The sequence below is a fragment of the Manacus candei genome, unplaced genomic scaffold (genome assembly GCF_025592945.1).
Source record: "Manacus candei isolate 608988 ecotype Guabito, Panama unplaced genomic scaffold, ASM2559294v1 h1tg000064l, whole genome shotgun sequence".
NCBI classification, from domain to species: Eukaryota; Metazoa; Chordata; class Aves; order Passeriformes; family Pipridae; genus Manacus; species Manacus candei.
The window spans coordinates 442,594-457,256 of record NW_026138112.1 but is presented as its reverse complement, the minus strand read 5'-3'; the positions used below and the strand labels follow the sequence as shown (position 1 = coordinate 457,256).

General features: G+C 49.3%; 1 protein-coding gene across 1 annotated transcript in view; it reads right to left on the bottom strand.

Annotated features, from left to right (window-relative positions):
- Positions 1-5,963, bottom strand: part of MED13L (mediator complex subunit 13L) — a 178,160-nt gene extending 172,197 nt beyond the window's left edge. The window contains exon 1 of the mRNA XM_051805265.1: positions 5,822-5,963. Coding sequence (XP_051661225.1) covers positions 5,822-5,893 — 72 coding nt within the window. The 5' untranslated portion in view covers positions 5,894-5,963. The remainder of the gene's footprint in view (positions 1-5,821) is intronic.
- Positions 5,964-14,663: the final 8,700 nt, after the last annotated feature.

Here is a 14,663-nt window from a genome sequence, read left to right as displayed (position 1 = left end):
TTATTATTTGTGTTACTATGGCACCAACAAGATGCAAATGCCACGGTGCCAGACTCTACACAAAGAGTGCACCACTCACCCACAGAACAGCAAATGAGCACACACAGACTCCAAAGTTTTATATAAACTCCACTTGTCAGCCTTGACAGCAGCGGGAACAGCCCAAGCACCCACCCAGGGCTGCCTGGAGGATCCCACGGACAAGGTCAGGAAAAGGTTTCTGTGGGTCTGTGGGTATCAATGTAACCTTGCACAGCTACAAAGGAACGACCAGGAAAAAACAAAGGATACAAATTTATAATGGGATCATCCCACAGGACTCAGGAGACAGGCAGCACTCCAGGGAAAATGAAAGGCAGACAGGAACAGGTCTGGAGGATTGACAGGAACCGCGAGGAGATGGAACAGCCGGGAAGGCAAGGAAGGAATGCAGGAAGGTGCCACAGCATTCCCTCAGTTCCTGATCCCAGCAGGGATGCTGCACCCATCCCCGGAGAAAATGGGGCTGCACAACTGCATAGGGCAGGTGGGTTTAATTCCACAGTGATCAGGGAAAGTGGAGACACCAAGTTAAACCTCCCCCCACAAACAGAGCTTCAAACACAGGTGATCCCTGTTCCAAAGTCCCCCCGTTGCAAAGTGTAACAGCCCCAAAACATTGACTTTTTGCAGTATTTAAAAGCAGTGCATCTGCACACACACCCACCCCCTCTTCTGTGTAACACTTCTGAGAACTCAGTGAAAAAATGAAAACAAAACCCATAAAGATTCCTTCTTCAGCTAATGACCCAAGTTAACACAGTCAGCACATACATCTCACATGCACCACGATTTTCTCCCTCGAGATCAAAAACTTCGGTTTCTTTAGATTTCTTTCAAAAGAATTGCATTGTCCTGAAGGAAAATAATAGAAGAAAGGTCTACAGATAGGATTCAGAAGTTCCTTCTTTACTCTCTTCCACGTGAGGAAGTGCTCTCTGAAGTGGAAGGCACAAAAATTCAAGATCAAATGAAACTGGGGGAGTGTTTGAGGACTGGGGTTATGATGTCAATTCTGCATTAAAAATATAGAAAATTTGAAAAAAAAATGTATTTCCAGCTAGTATTACAGCAAGCTGAAATTTTAATTCTTAAGCTGTCGTTACCTAGGATTACTTTTTTAATACATCAGCCCAATATTTGAGTATTTTCTTTATCAGGTTGATGTTGTCAAGAGCAATCTCAGACTCACAACCAAAATCAGGGCACTCTCTGGGGGAGGATTCCCAGCCTAGGACATTCAGAAGACACTCAGGATTTCAAGGAAAGAATATTTCACTCAAATATCTTTTAGTGGTTTGTCCTGAAGAGCAAATGTCGCTCCTGCACCCCTCATTTTCCCTGTGCAACATTCCAAAAAGGTTGGTTACCCAAGAGATTCCTCAGTTCCTCTCCCTCAATGTCACTCTGTCCCAGTCTCTTTGCAAATCTGAGTCTGTTCTCTCCAAACCCTCACTCTGGCACTTACCATTAAACTGTCAAACAGTGACATAATACAACCCTACCTCTGAAGTGATTTAAAACCCAAAATAATCTTTTATTACCAAGAAGTGAACAAGCTTTCTAATGTCTTTTCTCTACTTCTACCCTGTTACCTAATAAAACTTGGGAGAAAGGCAACCAGAGGATCAAATACTTTTGCAAAACTTGAGAGGTTAATTCCACTCCTTAATTATTTATACATGTAAACTCACACCTACATAACATTCCAAACAAGCACAGATATTTACTGTGCAGTGCTGGAACATCCTGCATGCCAAAATCCCAGCCCACTGCTCAGAGTGCTGCATTTATGACAACACAAGGAGCGAGAACGACTACTGGTTAATTTAATTTACTACGAGGGGATTGAGCAATCAACACTTACTACCAGGTCCTTTTCTGACAGTTGTGCAACTCCAGGGAGGATCTCACTGGCAGCCTCCACAACTGGCACTTTCTGATGCCATTAAGAACCTCAAGGGAATAATCCAAATGCCACCTCAGGTGTCCTTAACTCCTTTTTTTCTGGGAATGCCAACAGGGCTCACTGATAGAAGAAAACACCTTCTGCTGCTGGTTGTGAACCACAAAGAGCAGCAGCAACCACAGCCTTCCCAGCTTGTAACTCGGCCTCTGAACCCCAAGGGGAACAAACACACAGTTCCTGCTGCCCAGACCCCTCTGACTCCTGCAGGAATGCCCTTAAACAAGGATCAGGGCATCTTCTATGAAGTCCTCTCCAAACTGCTCTCACTTCCCAAGAACAGTCACCTCTTTCCAGGCTGAAAACTCTGCAGTATCTGATCTTTCACCACACAGAAACTCTGAATTTTAGGTCATTCCTGACACTCTTTGCTGTACCTTTCCCAGCTCCAGTGCATGAAGTGTTATGCAACTTGCATCCCAATTTCCCGAGGCTGACTTGTGCCTTTGGATCCACCATGGCAGCTAATCCAGACACTTGAGGAAACATCTTCCTGCAAGCCCAACATCAGATGAGTAACCCTTAGTCACAGGAAAAGTCAAATTAATTTCAGTAAGGCTCCTTTTATGATGAAGGATTATTCACAGGAAGACTGTTTGCCAGCTGGGTCGAAGTTTTAATACAGAGCCTCAGTATTACCTCAGAACATTTTGTCTCTAAATAGTTATTAGACAACTCTTAATTAGTATTTAAATAAACTGGTCCTTACAATGGGTTGTTAAATACTGTTTATCAAAACAGACATTCTTTTTCAGAAGGAGCAGCAGACATTTTGACTGCTGCAAAAACAGTCAGGATAAATATCATTTCTTCTAGAAACAGCAAATAAAGTGTGTTTTTAAAGAGCAAATCTATTACAGTGGCATACAGAGATTAAATAAGTTATTATTTGAGGCGTCCTCTGATGACAAATATCAAACCTTACTGGGAAATGCTTTACATTTGGAGCAAGACTCCAGATTTCTTTGTGCAGGGCTTGTGCCTGACAGAGCACACCAACATTAACCCATTTTCCAGAGCTGGATTCCCGCTTCAGTGGAGAACAACACACAGTGGTGCTGGGAAGGGCTGCAGGGCCGTGATTCCAGAGGGACAATCCAGGGAACCAAGCCCCAGCCCACCCTCAGCACCTGGACACTCCCAGGGAGCTCTAAACCTGCACCTCAGCCCCTGCCTTCCCCCCAGGTGAGAGACTTTGAGCTGAGAGCACTGAGCACATCTTCACTTTTTGGATGTCACTGATTACAGACTCAGTTACTAAAGAAGTTATTTCCTGCTAAGAGATGCAGAAAAAGCAACAGCACCTGACCTGCCTCAGGTGTCTGCAGAAAAACAGAAATTACAGACTGTTAAACCAACCCAAACCCACACAGAGCTCTGCCCTCTCTGGGTGGGGAGATGGAATTCCTCCTTCCACAGAAATATTATTGAACCGTAAGCAAACAGGATCACAACAGACTATAATATTTCAGAACTGCAATTCTCCAGTCACAAACGTTTCTTTGTGATTCACACCCAAAACAAATAATAAAAAAAAAAAATAAAAAAATCAACTTCAAACAGCACAGTTGAAGAATTATTTGTAATCTACCTCGCTCCCAAAGAATGAATGGATTCCCACCAACAGCTGATTTAGATTTGGTTCTGTGACACTGGAAAAGTAAATGATTAGCAAAAGTTTCTCTAATTACTAATCCAGACTACTGTAGCTTTAACACTTCATAAATTTTGAGATGAATATGACAATTTGAGGTTAAAGGGTCAACGTGTTGGCCACGTATTTCCAGTCAGTGTTTCCGTTCTCAATATCTTTCACTGATACGTAAATCCTAACAAATACTAACATAATACAAAATAAACCTCCCTAACAGCTTTCATAAATGCTGTATATTAAAAAAAAAAGGCATTATTGCATATTTCTTTTTCAAGCAGAGCCAGAACACAATAAAAACGGAGTTTCATACACAGCACCACATTAAGGTAGAGATACCTCCCACTAAATTACACAGGAGATTAAAGGGTTGCACATTAAACTCATTATTATTAAAGCCACTTGTAAAAGAAGTTCGTTAAACTTCTTTCAGTGATATCACACACTCATTCCAAATTGAACATTTCCCTGCTCTAGTCAGGTGGGAGGGAGGAAAAAAAAAAAAGGCAAGCGAACCACAATAAGTAGGAAATAGCTTCACTTTATAATTTATGCTAATGGCATGCCAACAATTATTTTTCCCAGTGACAGATCCGCAGATTGCAACTCCAGCAGCCAGTTCTGCCTCTCCAAACACACACCCCGGGCTGCATTAACGACCGGGGACTCCCACAGTCACCCCCGATTGTTCCCGCCGTGCTTCCCGCTTTATTTTCCTCGCTGGGTAAGAGCAGCGTAGTGGAAATCACAGTAACAATCCCCCAAATCACCGTTCCTGCGTCTCGATACACTCGGCGCTGCTACATATTTATAAATATTACAGAACGCCCTCAGAGGCGCGGAGACAAACTTACATAACGTAACAGTCAGTAACCAGCCAAAGTAAGAATTGTGTCTATTCTCACACAGCAATCTCCGGGTTTTCCAGCGGCACAAGTGGCTACGGCTCTTGCCCCAGATTCTTAAAAGGAATGAGCAAAAAACGCCAAACAGGCATAGATTTAAAAAAAAAAAAAAAACCAGACACGATAACATACTTCCATAAAGTTAAAAAGCGTAAAACAAAGAGCTTGATCATCTGCATTTTTAATTACTTTCCCCTCTTTTTTCCCCCCCTTTTCTTAATTTTTATAAGGGAGCTAAAAGCAGTCTCCTCTTTCCTATCAGAAAAGGCACAGCACACGCACACCCACCTCGAATTCTGGCAGAGCTCTGATGCGGGGCGGGGGCACCCACCACAAACCTCTCACACGTGCTGCCCCCGAAGTTGCATCACAAGGTTTTAACTCCACCACACCGCGCACCAGAGAAGTCCCTCCTCCCCTCCGACATTATCCCTGTAGCGCCAGAAGGCTCCCGATGATCCAACACCGCTCAGCTGTTGCCCGGCCAGAAGGGATAATGTTGCTGTGTGTGCCAGGTAAAATAAAGCAACGTATTTCCAAACGACTCTGCGCCCTTGCACAAACAAATTTACGTTTTAAATTTAAATTGCCGGCCTCTCTCAAAACCGATACCGCGATTTCTGCAGCGTTAAATCCACGTCGGAAGTTGTCAGCTCCCAGAGAGACGGGCAGGCAGCATCTCTGCAAACAACCCGACACACTACGCTGTCAGCCACCGCTTTTCCCGCAGAGAAGAAAAAAATGAAAAGGTTCGGGTTTGTTTGGTTGTTTGGTTTGGATTTTTCTTTTTTTTTTTAACCTCCTGCCCCCGAGCGCGATAGAGGCAGAGAGCAGAGCAGGCTGTAACAACAGCTGACACGCCGTCACCGGAGCCCAGAGCTGCGTCCGACAGGCGATCACACTCCATGAGCGTTCGCCGCCGCCGAAATGGCGTTTGTCATTGTGAGAGGAGAGAGAACCCCCCCGGCTCGGCGGCACAAAGCGCGCGGGGCTCGGGGTGCCAGGGGAGGAGCCGCCGTGCCCGCCGTGCCCCGGGGGAGCGGGGACACCCCCGGCCCCGCCGCGGCCCCGGCGGCGAGCGGGACACGCGAGTTACCGAGCAAAATAAACACGGGCAGCGGGCCGGGGGAGGGGCCAGCGCGGGAGCAGCCCCGGGCCCTGCCTATAAACCCCCGGCAGCGTCACCCGGCCGGCAAACCCGGCTCGGAGCCACCCCGGGCACCCGCCCAGCGCCCCCCGCCCGCTCACACGGGCACTCACCAGCGAGAAGAGGTTGGAGTGACAGTCCTCCAGGCTGGCCCCGTTCGCCACCCAGTTCGCCGCCGCAGTCATGATCCTCGGCGAGCCGGGCCGCCACGGCGGGGCATGTCTGGCGGGGCGGCCCGGGGGGCTCGGGGCGAGGCGGGCGGCCCCCGGCGCGACCCCCGGCCCTGCCCGGGGCGGCCGCCGCGCTCCGGCCCCTCGGCCCCGCGGGGCTCCGCGGCCGGGAGGGGACGCGGCGGCGCCGGGCTCGGGGCGCTGCTCCTCGTTACCCGCCCTCGGTAATCCTCAGCCGGGGGGGCCCCGCTCCGCTGCGCGCACGGGCGGGCGCGGCCCCCTCTCCCCGGGGCCGGGGGGAGCAGCGGCGGAGGAGGAGCAGCGGCGGCGGGGGGGGGCCCGGGGCCGCCCTTCCGCGTCCAGGTGCGGCCCCCCCCGGGCGGGGGCGGCGCGGAGGGCGGCGGGTCCGTGCGGGACGCGGGGCGGGCGGGGGTCCCGGTGCCGGCCCCGTGAGGCGGCGGCGGGCGGGGGGCGCTGTGTCCCCTCCCCGCCCCGCCCGGCCGCCCCTCGCTGCTGCCGCCGCTGGCTGTGCGCGGACGGTGCTTTCCTCCTGCTGCTGCTGCTGCTGCTGCTGCTGGTAGTGGTGGTCCCGCTCGCGCTGCGGCGGGCGCGGTGCGAGGGTGCGGGAGCGGGCGGGCCGAGCCCCGCTGAGCCCCGCGCGGTGCCGGCCGTGCCGCGGCGGCCGCAGCCCCGCGCCCGCTCTGCCTCCTGCGCTCTGACAGCAATGGCGCCCGGGCCCGCACCGCGCCGCGCCATTGGCCCGGCGCGGACACGTGACGCGGGCGGCGGGGGCGGGGCCACGGCCGAGAGGCAGCGACCTGCGCTGCGCCCGCCCGGCCGCGGGGGGCGCTCGAGAGCGGGACGGGGCGGGGGGAACCCGTGGAGCGGGACGGGAGGGGAGGGGACGGGAGGGGAGGGGAGGGGAGGGGAGGGGAGGGGACGGGACGGGACGGGACGGGACGGGACGGGGGTCCGTGTGCCGGCCCGGAACGGGAGGGGAGGGGATGGGATAGGGGTCTGTGTGCCGGCCCGGAACGGGAGGGGAGGGGATGGGATAGGGGTCTGTGTGCCGGCCCGGAACGGGAGGGGAGGGGATGGGGGTCCGTGTGCCGGCCCGGAACGGGAGGGGAGGGGATGGGGGTCCTGTGTGCTGGCCTGGAGCGGGAGGGATTGGGGTCCCCTGTCCCGCTACTAGAACGACAGGGGAGCAGGGAAGGGAGAGAGGGTCCCTTGTCCCCTGTCCCGCCGCTGGAACGGGAGGGATGAGAGAGGGGAGAGGAGTTCCCCTGTCCCGTGTCCCCTGACCCGCCTCTGGAACGGGACGGGATGAGGGAGGGATGGGGATCCTGTGTACCGCCCCTGGAACGGGAGGGGGATGCGAAGAGGGAGTGACAGGGAGGGGGTCCCCTGTCCCGCCTCTGGAACGAGGAGAGGATCGGGGGTCCCCTGTCCCACCTCTTGGCATGGGGAGGGGAACGGGGATCCCCTGTCCCGCGTCCCCTGTCCCGCCCCTGGAACGGGAGGGGATGTGGGAAGGGAGCGGGGGTCGCTTGTCCCGTATCCTCTGTCCCACCCCTGGAACGGGGAGGAGGCTGCGAACAGGGGGCTGAGGGTCCCGTGTCCCGCCCCTTGGCGTGGGGGAAACGGTGAGGGGGCTGCGGGGAGGGGATCCCGTGTCCCCTGTCCCGCCCCTCGGCACGGCGGTGAAGCTGCGAGGAGGGGATTGGGGGTCCCCGCGTCCTGCCCCTCGGCACGGGGGGCACGGGGAGCCTGTCCCTCCCGCCGCGTCCCGGCACGGGATCTCTGCTCCCTGTGCCAGCAGGGACAGCACCCAGGAACGGCTGGAGCTGTGTCAGGGCAGGGGCAGGTTGGATCTCAAGAAAAGGTTCTTCCCCCAGAGGCTGGTTGGCACTGCCCAGGCTCCCCAGGGCAGTGGGCACAGCCCCAAGGCTGCCAGAGCTAAAAGAGTGTTTGGACAACGCTCTGAGGGACAGAGTGGGATTGTTGGGGTGTCTGTGCAGGGCCGGGGGTTGGACTGGACGATCCTGTGGGTCCCTTCCAGCTCAGGATATCCTGGGATTCTGTGGCACGGGGACAAACGTTCCCGGTGGGGGTGCGGCGGCCCCGGGGCTCCCCCAGCCCGCTCCCGGCGGGACACGGGGGGAACAGAAGTCGCTCGGGCCCGACCCTGACCCCGGCCCCGGCGGGTCCCCCCCAGCACCTGCCAGTGCTCAAAATAGTTTAAAACCAGTCTCAAAACTTGGTCACGGCCACAGCCGATTCAGGGCACCCCCGAGCTGCCCTTCGGAGCCGAGTTTAACCCGGAGCGGCCCCGCGCTCACCCGGAACAGCCGTAAAGGCTTCGAGTGTTGTTATTCCTTTATAAAAAGGAACTCGAAAATACCTGAGTTAAATAAATAAATTCATTTCTGATAGTCACAGAAGGATGGCTACACATAAAATAAACAATAAATACTTTGTTTAAAATAGAAAATTCACCACAAATAGTTTTTTCACTGTTCGTAATGCCCCTTTGATTCGAACCAGCAGGGGCAGATTAAAGCTCACCTGCCTGAGCTTCTCCCTGACACGAGAGTTCCACAGGTGTAGAAAGCAAATATTGCTGCTTAAAAGATGGAGATATTTAAGCAATTCATGTTGAGCTTTAATACAGAAAAGTAGCAGCACATTTTCAATGATCTGATTCAGCGGAAAAAGTTCTCACTCTGTGCTCAGTGGCAGCTTTCCTTATCGTGATTTTAATCTCATTTGGGCGTCTTTTTTTGCAATTTACTTGTCTTGGCAATAAATTAAGATTAGCATCTATTGTAAAGGCTGAATGGAGTTAGTTTGGACTTACCTCATGGTCACAAATCTCTCACACAAACAGGCACTTACCCAAATTACGTACATGGAGTGAGAGCGAATTTAGGCCAAAAGATCTCCAGCCAGAGCAGTGTTCTTACCATGAGTGTCCTTCCTCTGACAAATCCAACCTGTCATCCATCCCAACCCCTCACTGCTACACCGACCAGGAATTCTGTCCCACAAGGAGTGGGCCTGCACTGAGAGGAGCAGCGTTTCCAAACACAAATTACCCACGTTCCGTTACCATCGCGAGTTACTCAGTCAAAGTGAAATCCCCTGTTACACCCTGGCACCGGGAATCGGGGAAGCACTTTGGGCTACATTACTCCCCTTCCTTTTGGCACCGCTCTTGTAAACAGAGAACACAATCTGACACTTGTAAATATGTCAAGCAGCGTGTATTAACCAACCCCAAACCACATCCTTCCGCGTTAAAATAGTGCAGCTCTTTGTAACTCCACTGCAGCCCCGGCCCCCCTGGCCCATCTCTGCACGGGGCCCAGGGCACAGCCAACCCTTTGATGGAGGGGCCATTCTATTTCTGGAATAAAAGAACATCCCTTACCAGGAAAGAAATTATTTTCTTATTATAGAAGCGTTTCGGGATTGAGAATCATAGTGTTACTTATCCAGGGAAATGCTGTGCACGATTCGACACCGCAGAATTCCTGATTTTTCCACGTGCTGCTCACCCTCCAAATGGTGTTTCCAGTCAGCACAATTCCTCTTCTGGACCTTCCAAGTAGAGATGAGCTATTCTGCTTGATTTTCTCAGGAAAATATGAGGTCTAACACAGGATTCAGATTCGTTTTCAGGAGGAGAGATGTTAATATACCCACACTGTGCTGCTTAGGCCATTTTTCTGTAGTCTTGTGAATGTTAACTGCTTTGTAAACTAAAAATTATAGAATCATGGAATGGTTTGGGTTGGAAGGGACATTAAAGCCCATCCAGTCCCAATCCCTGCCATGGGCAGGGACACCTTCCACTAGCCCAGGTTGCTCCAAGCCCTGTCCAACCTGGCCTTGGACACTTCCAGGGATCCAGGGGCAGCCACAGCTTCTCTGGGCAACCTGTGCCAGGGCCTCCCCACCCTCCCCATAAGCAATTTCCTCCTACCATCTAATCTCAATCTCCCCTCTTTTAATTTAAAAATCATTTACTATAACTAAATTCCCTGTATTGTGTCAATGTTCTGAAGTTGAACAGTTGTTGCTTATGTTTTGGAAATGCTGCTGGTCACACAATTTGACCACATCCCTGCACTGCCAGCTCCATTTTGGTTTTAAACTGAAAAAAGATAACATCTCTTTAAGCACTTTGCCAGGTGCTTGACTTGATATTACATTCAGTTATCACAGGCAAGGGAAATCATCACAGTCTAATCCTTCACTTCCCAGGACCAAACTGGGAAAGGTCCCTTGCTGTCTTCTGACAGCTGTGCTGCTTCAAGCAGAAATTGTTCCCCTTACAGATATCACAGGAGTGACACTTCCTCATGCACAATTATCCAAGGTGGTATGTGGAGGAACGTGTTTCCCAGCTCAGGGCATTCGAGTTTTACTCCCTGTTTTCTTCTCCTCCTTTTCAAAAATCAATCAGTGACCATGAACAGCAACACTGGGGTTTCAACTTCAGCAAAATAACCATTTTTGCACCCTGGGAAGATACGGGAATGTCTTCACTAATCCTGTCACTGTGTTAATTTGCAGCTCCACAGCTCAGCCACAGAAAGGAGTCCCCAGGCCCCTGGAGATCAGCTGGGTCCCACCTCACCCTCACCACACAGAGCTGACGAGCAGCAGGGAAGGAACCCTGACAAAATTAGCCCAAATAGGGATAGCCCAGCTTATTCAACTCTGGGACAACTCACCCAGAGCTCCCAGTGATGACCAAACCTGTTCTTCCAGGAGGATGGCTCAGCAGGCTTTGTTTCCACCAGCAGGTGCTGCTTATGCTTCGAACTGAAGGTGGGGGAAGAGCCAGAGGTGCCAGGAGGGCACAGCAGAGCTGCAGTGGGGCTTTATTTGCTCCATTTTGCCCCAAAGCACGAGCACTTTGCTGCACATCCAAGTTTTTCCTGGAGGAACACGACATTCAAAGAGGGCTCTCCTGATCCTGAGCGTGGAGAGTTGGGCCCTTCTTGCACTGGGAGCAGAACTGGAGCTCAGCCAGGCTCTGTCAGAGTCAAAAAGCAGCAGAGTTTGACATTCCATGTCTAAGGCAACCTGGGGAAAACACGCTTTTCCATGCCTTTGAGTTAGGCATTCTGGTTACTCACTAGCACAAATTCCAGCTGTTGCAGTATAAATAATTATTGTCTTGTGTCTAAGTGGCATTTCTACTGTTTTCTCTCTTTCCAGTTGCCTGCAACACCCAGAAATGGAAAGGACAGGATGGGGAGAGTATGAAACCCAAACTATGAATATAAAGCAAGAAAATGGTCTCTAACTCTTCTACAGATTAAAAAGCAAAAAATAAAATAATTTTGTTTCCCTCCTGCTCCTTGAGTTGCTCTTAAATTCTACTCAAGTGAGCAAGTTCATTGACAATTATTAAAACTCAAAGAATTTTAGTTCTTGGACCATGATTTATGTAGGTTTTTTATGATGCAGAGCCTCATTTCAGGTGTGTTCCCACTGGCCTCACTGTCCACTTTTTATGAGATTACACTAATTTTTAAGTGTTTTTTAATTAATCCAGTACTTTCTTTTCCCCCCCCTAAGTATTTATAAATAAGAACTCTAAATTATTTTGATTTTAAACCAAAAACTTTTTCTTCCACAAACTGAAGACCTAAGAGGAAAAAAAAAACCAAAACAACTACACTAGTTTACTGGTTTAATTAACAACATCTAATTTTAACATAAAAATAGTAAAAAAATTTCACACATCAAACCCATACTCAATAGCTCTTTTTTTTAAAACACTGATAATCTCCAGATTGCCTGTAAACCAACATTTTAGTTTTAATTTTATTAAGGCACAGGACTGGCTGCATTAGCAGGTTTATTTTTTCCTAGTAAAGATAAAAAATTATTTGAGTTTTCGAACAATATATTGATTTTCTGAAGGGATGGGCAGTTCAAAGAGGAAATTAAATACCTCAGTAAAGGGTTTGCTTGTAGAGCAGTTTGTCCACATAGTTCAAGCCCTGCCAGGGATCAGTGTGGTGTGTGGATCAGCCATCCCTGCTCCCATGATTCTCCATAAATATCCAGGGTGAATCCACATGGTCTGTTTACAGCCATCTCTGCTGTAGGAGTAGCTGTAGAAACCAAGGATATTTTAAATATTATAATCATAATAATGTAATAAATAATAATAATACAGAGTACTCAGTGCACAAAGGCAGGTCAAAGGCAGCCCGTGTGACCCCAAACCTCAGAGATTTCCCAGTGTTCCCAGTGGGCAGGGATGTTGTCCTGGGACAGTCTGCTGGGATCTCCTTTTCCAGGATGAAGGAAAGCCATGGCCAGCAGTGGTTGTGCTGCAGGGGGGTCCCAAAGGCCTGCCACAAATAAATACCTCCAGTCACCTCAGGGATGTTGATGATTTACATGGAAACACTTCCCACGGAGCACAACTGCTCGGGATTGGGATTGGGATTGGGATTGGGATTGGGATTGGGGGGCTCAGGAAAGCACACCCAGGGCAGAGGCCAACGTTTCCACCCCCCTCCTGAGGGTTACACACAGGGAAGTCCCTGAAAATGATATTATTTGCTTGAACACTGTACTAAGAGTCCCTATAAAGGAGCAGTTTGAGGGAAGATTAATGACCTGGAAAGCCAATTTGGGGGAAGTTTTTCCACCTACAAGATAATGTTGAAAGGAATCTGCAAACTGCTGCAGAGGACTCGGATTAACCCAGGGTCATGTCATTAGGAAAGGGAAAAGTGGAGTTAACAGTGGAGTCACAACGACAAGAAGGAGACTTTTAAGCTGACTCTGGTGGAGCAAATGTGCTCCTGTATTCTTATCAAAAACCAGACAAATTATCTTGTTCTCTGGATTGTAAAAGATAGAAGGGAGGCAGGAAAGAAAGCAGTGGCAGGGAAGAGGAGATAGACAGTGTTTAAATGTCTAGGAAGAGAAAAGATTGTCTCTCACTGTTCTGGGTGGAGGAGCAGGAGCTGAGTGAGAGTGGTGAGGAGTGGGATGGACAGAGGGATGAACAGGGAGAGAAAGGAAGGAGCCAAATGTGCCCAACTCGTTACAAAGAGCAATCCCAGGGTGCCTTTGCTAGTGATGGAAGTGTGAGGGAGCCAGGAAAAAAGACTGGCAAAACTGGGCTGTGTGAAGTTTAAATTGCCAGCAAGGAACTGGAGAAAAGGCAAGGAACATCTCTGGAAACGTGGCTTTGGATGGAAGGAGCGGAGGAAACAGCTCAGGAGCAGAGTAGATTGGTTCCTTCCCTCCACCACGGTGATATTTAGATGACATTTCAGGTATAACTGGCAGGGACGAGGCAAGGAGCAAAATGCAAACTGTTACTTTAAAGCATATGCAATGCTAAAAAATAGAAGTTGTTGAAAACAGTGATAAGATTAAAAAGTCGAGCTGCAGGCAGTCCCACGTACGACGACCCATTTGACTGTCAAATCACCATCCTTGTGAACAAGTTTTCACTTGTTTTTTTTTTTTTTTTAAGGAAAGAATGAGAATGGTCTGGGTGTCACAGAGGCCTTTGGGAACTTCAGTGCAAGGGGGATGAGTCTCAGCAGAGAGAACTGTCCAGAAAGGGCCTGCAAGGAAGGCAGAGGAAGGGAGTTGTGAGTGGAAATGAGGAGCAGTTTTGTGCCCCAGCTCGTCCTTTGGTTTCTGAGAGACACCACTGCAAATTCTCATCTCAGTGTTCTGCAGAACCAAAGCAAATGAGCTGCCTGGAAAAACAGAAAGAAGCAAATGACAAGTGAAACTGCTCAGGAATAAAAGGGGAGCGTGGTTTAGGCAGAGCAAAATGGCAAATACTTTTTTAATTGTAAATCATTTTTGCGCTCAAAGGAGGAAAGGATTGTGATGTTGGCGAGATACCCCGAATTACGAATAAACATACCTGAGTTTCTGAAGGATTTAATAATCTCACATGAAGCTCCCACCAGCCCTCCAGGCAGGGGATGGGCCTGTTGGGTCATGGTTTCATACCATCAAAGAGAGAGATTTCATCTTTCAGATGTTGTTGTGCTCGCTTGGTAAGAATTCAGCTTATTAAAAGGTGTTAAATAAGATGCGGGATAAAAATACTACAGGAGAGAAAAAAAAAAAAAAACAAAACGAAAAGATTTCAGAGTAAAAGGCAAAGCAAATATGGAAATAACATTTGGTGAAGACATTCTGAGAACAAAACTCCAAGTTTACTTGTTGGAATGGATTGCAGGGTAACTCTGGATGGGTGATGCAGCTTGGAATGAGCCAGTCAGGCAACATGTGGAATGTGCAGCTTTTGGCACGGGAGCTCAAATATTCAAATTGGCCCATAAATCCCAGTACAGTTTTCAGTGTTTAAGAATCTTATTTTATCTGGATTAAAATCCTCTTCCCCCTTGGCACTGGAAGGTGTTTATAGCTGCAAAAACAAGAATTGCAAAATATTGCCCTGAAATCTATAAGGACTTCTCCTGCCAAACTTACAAGGTTTACTCTGCAGCTTAAAATTAAAACATAAAAAAAAACCCCAAAACCTGCCAGGGACAGTATGGCCTTTGTAGACAAAGTGCAGGAAAAGAAAGGGAAAATGAAGTAGATCATTCCAAATATTTCTTTTTTTTTGGTAATTTTAAAAATCATTTTATTTTCCTGTGGCAGGAAAAGATAAGGTAAAGTTTTTCTTGTAAGTCCTAAGAAATCTTGGGGATTTTTTTTTTAAATCATGCTCGAGTTCTGTACCAAAAAAAAAAAAGATGAATAAAAGCCA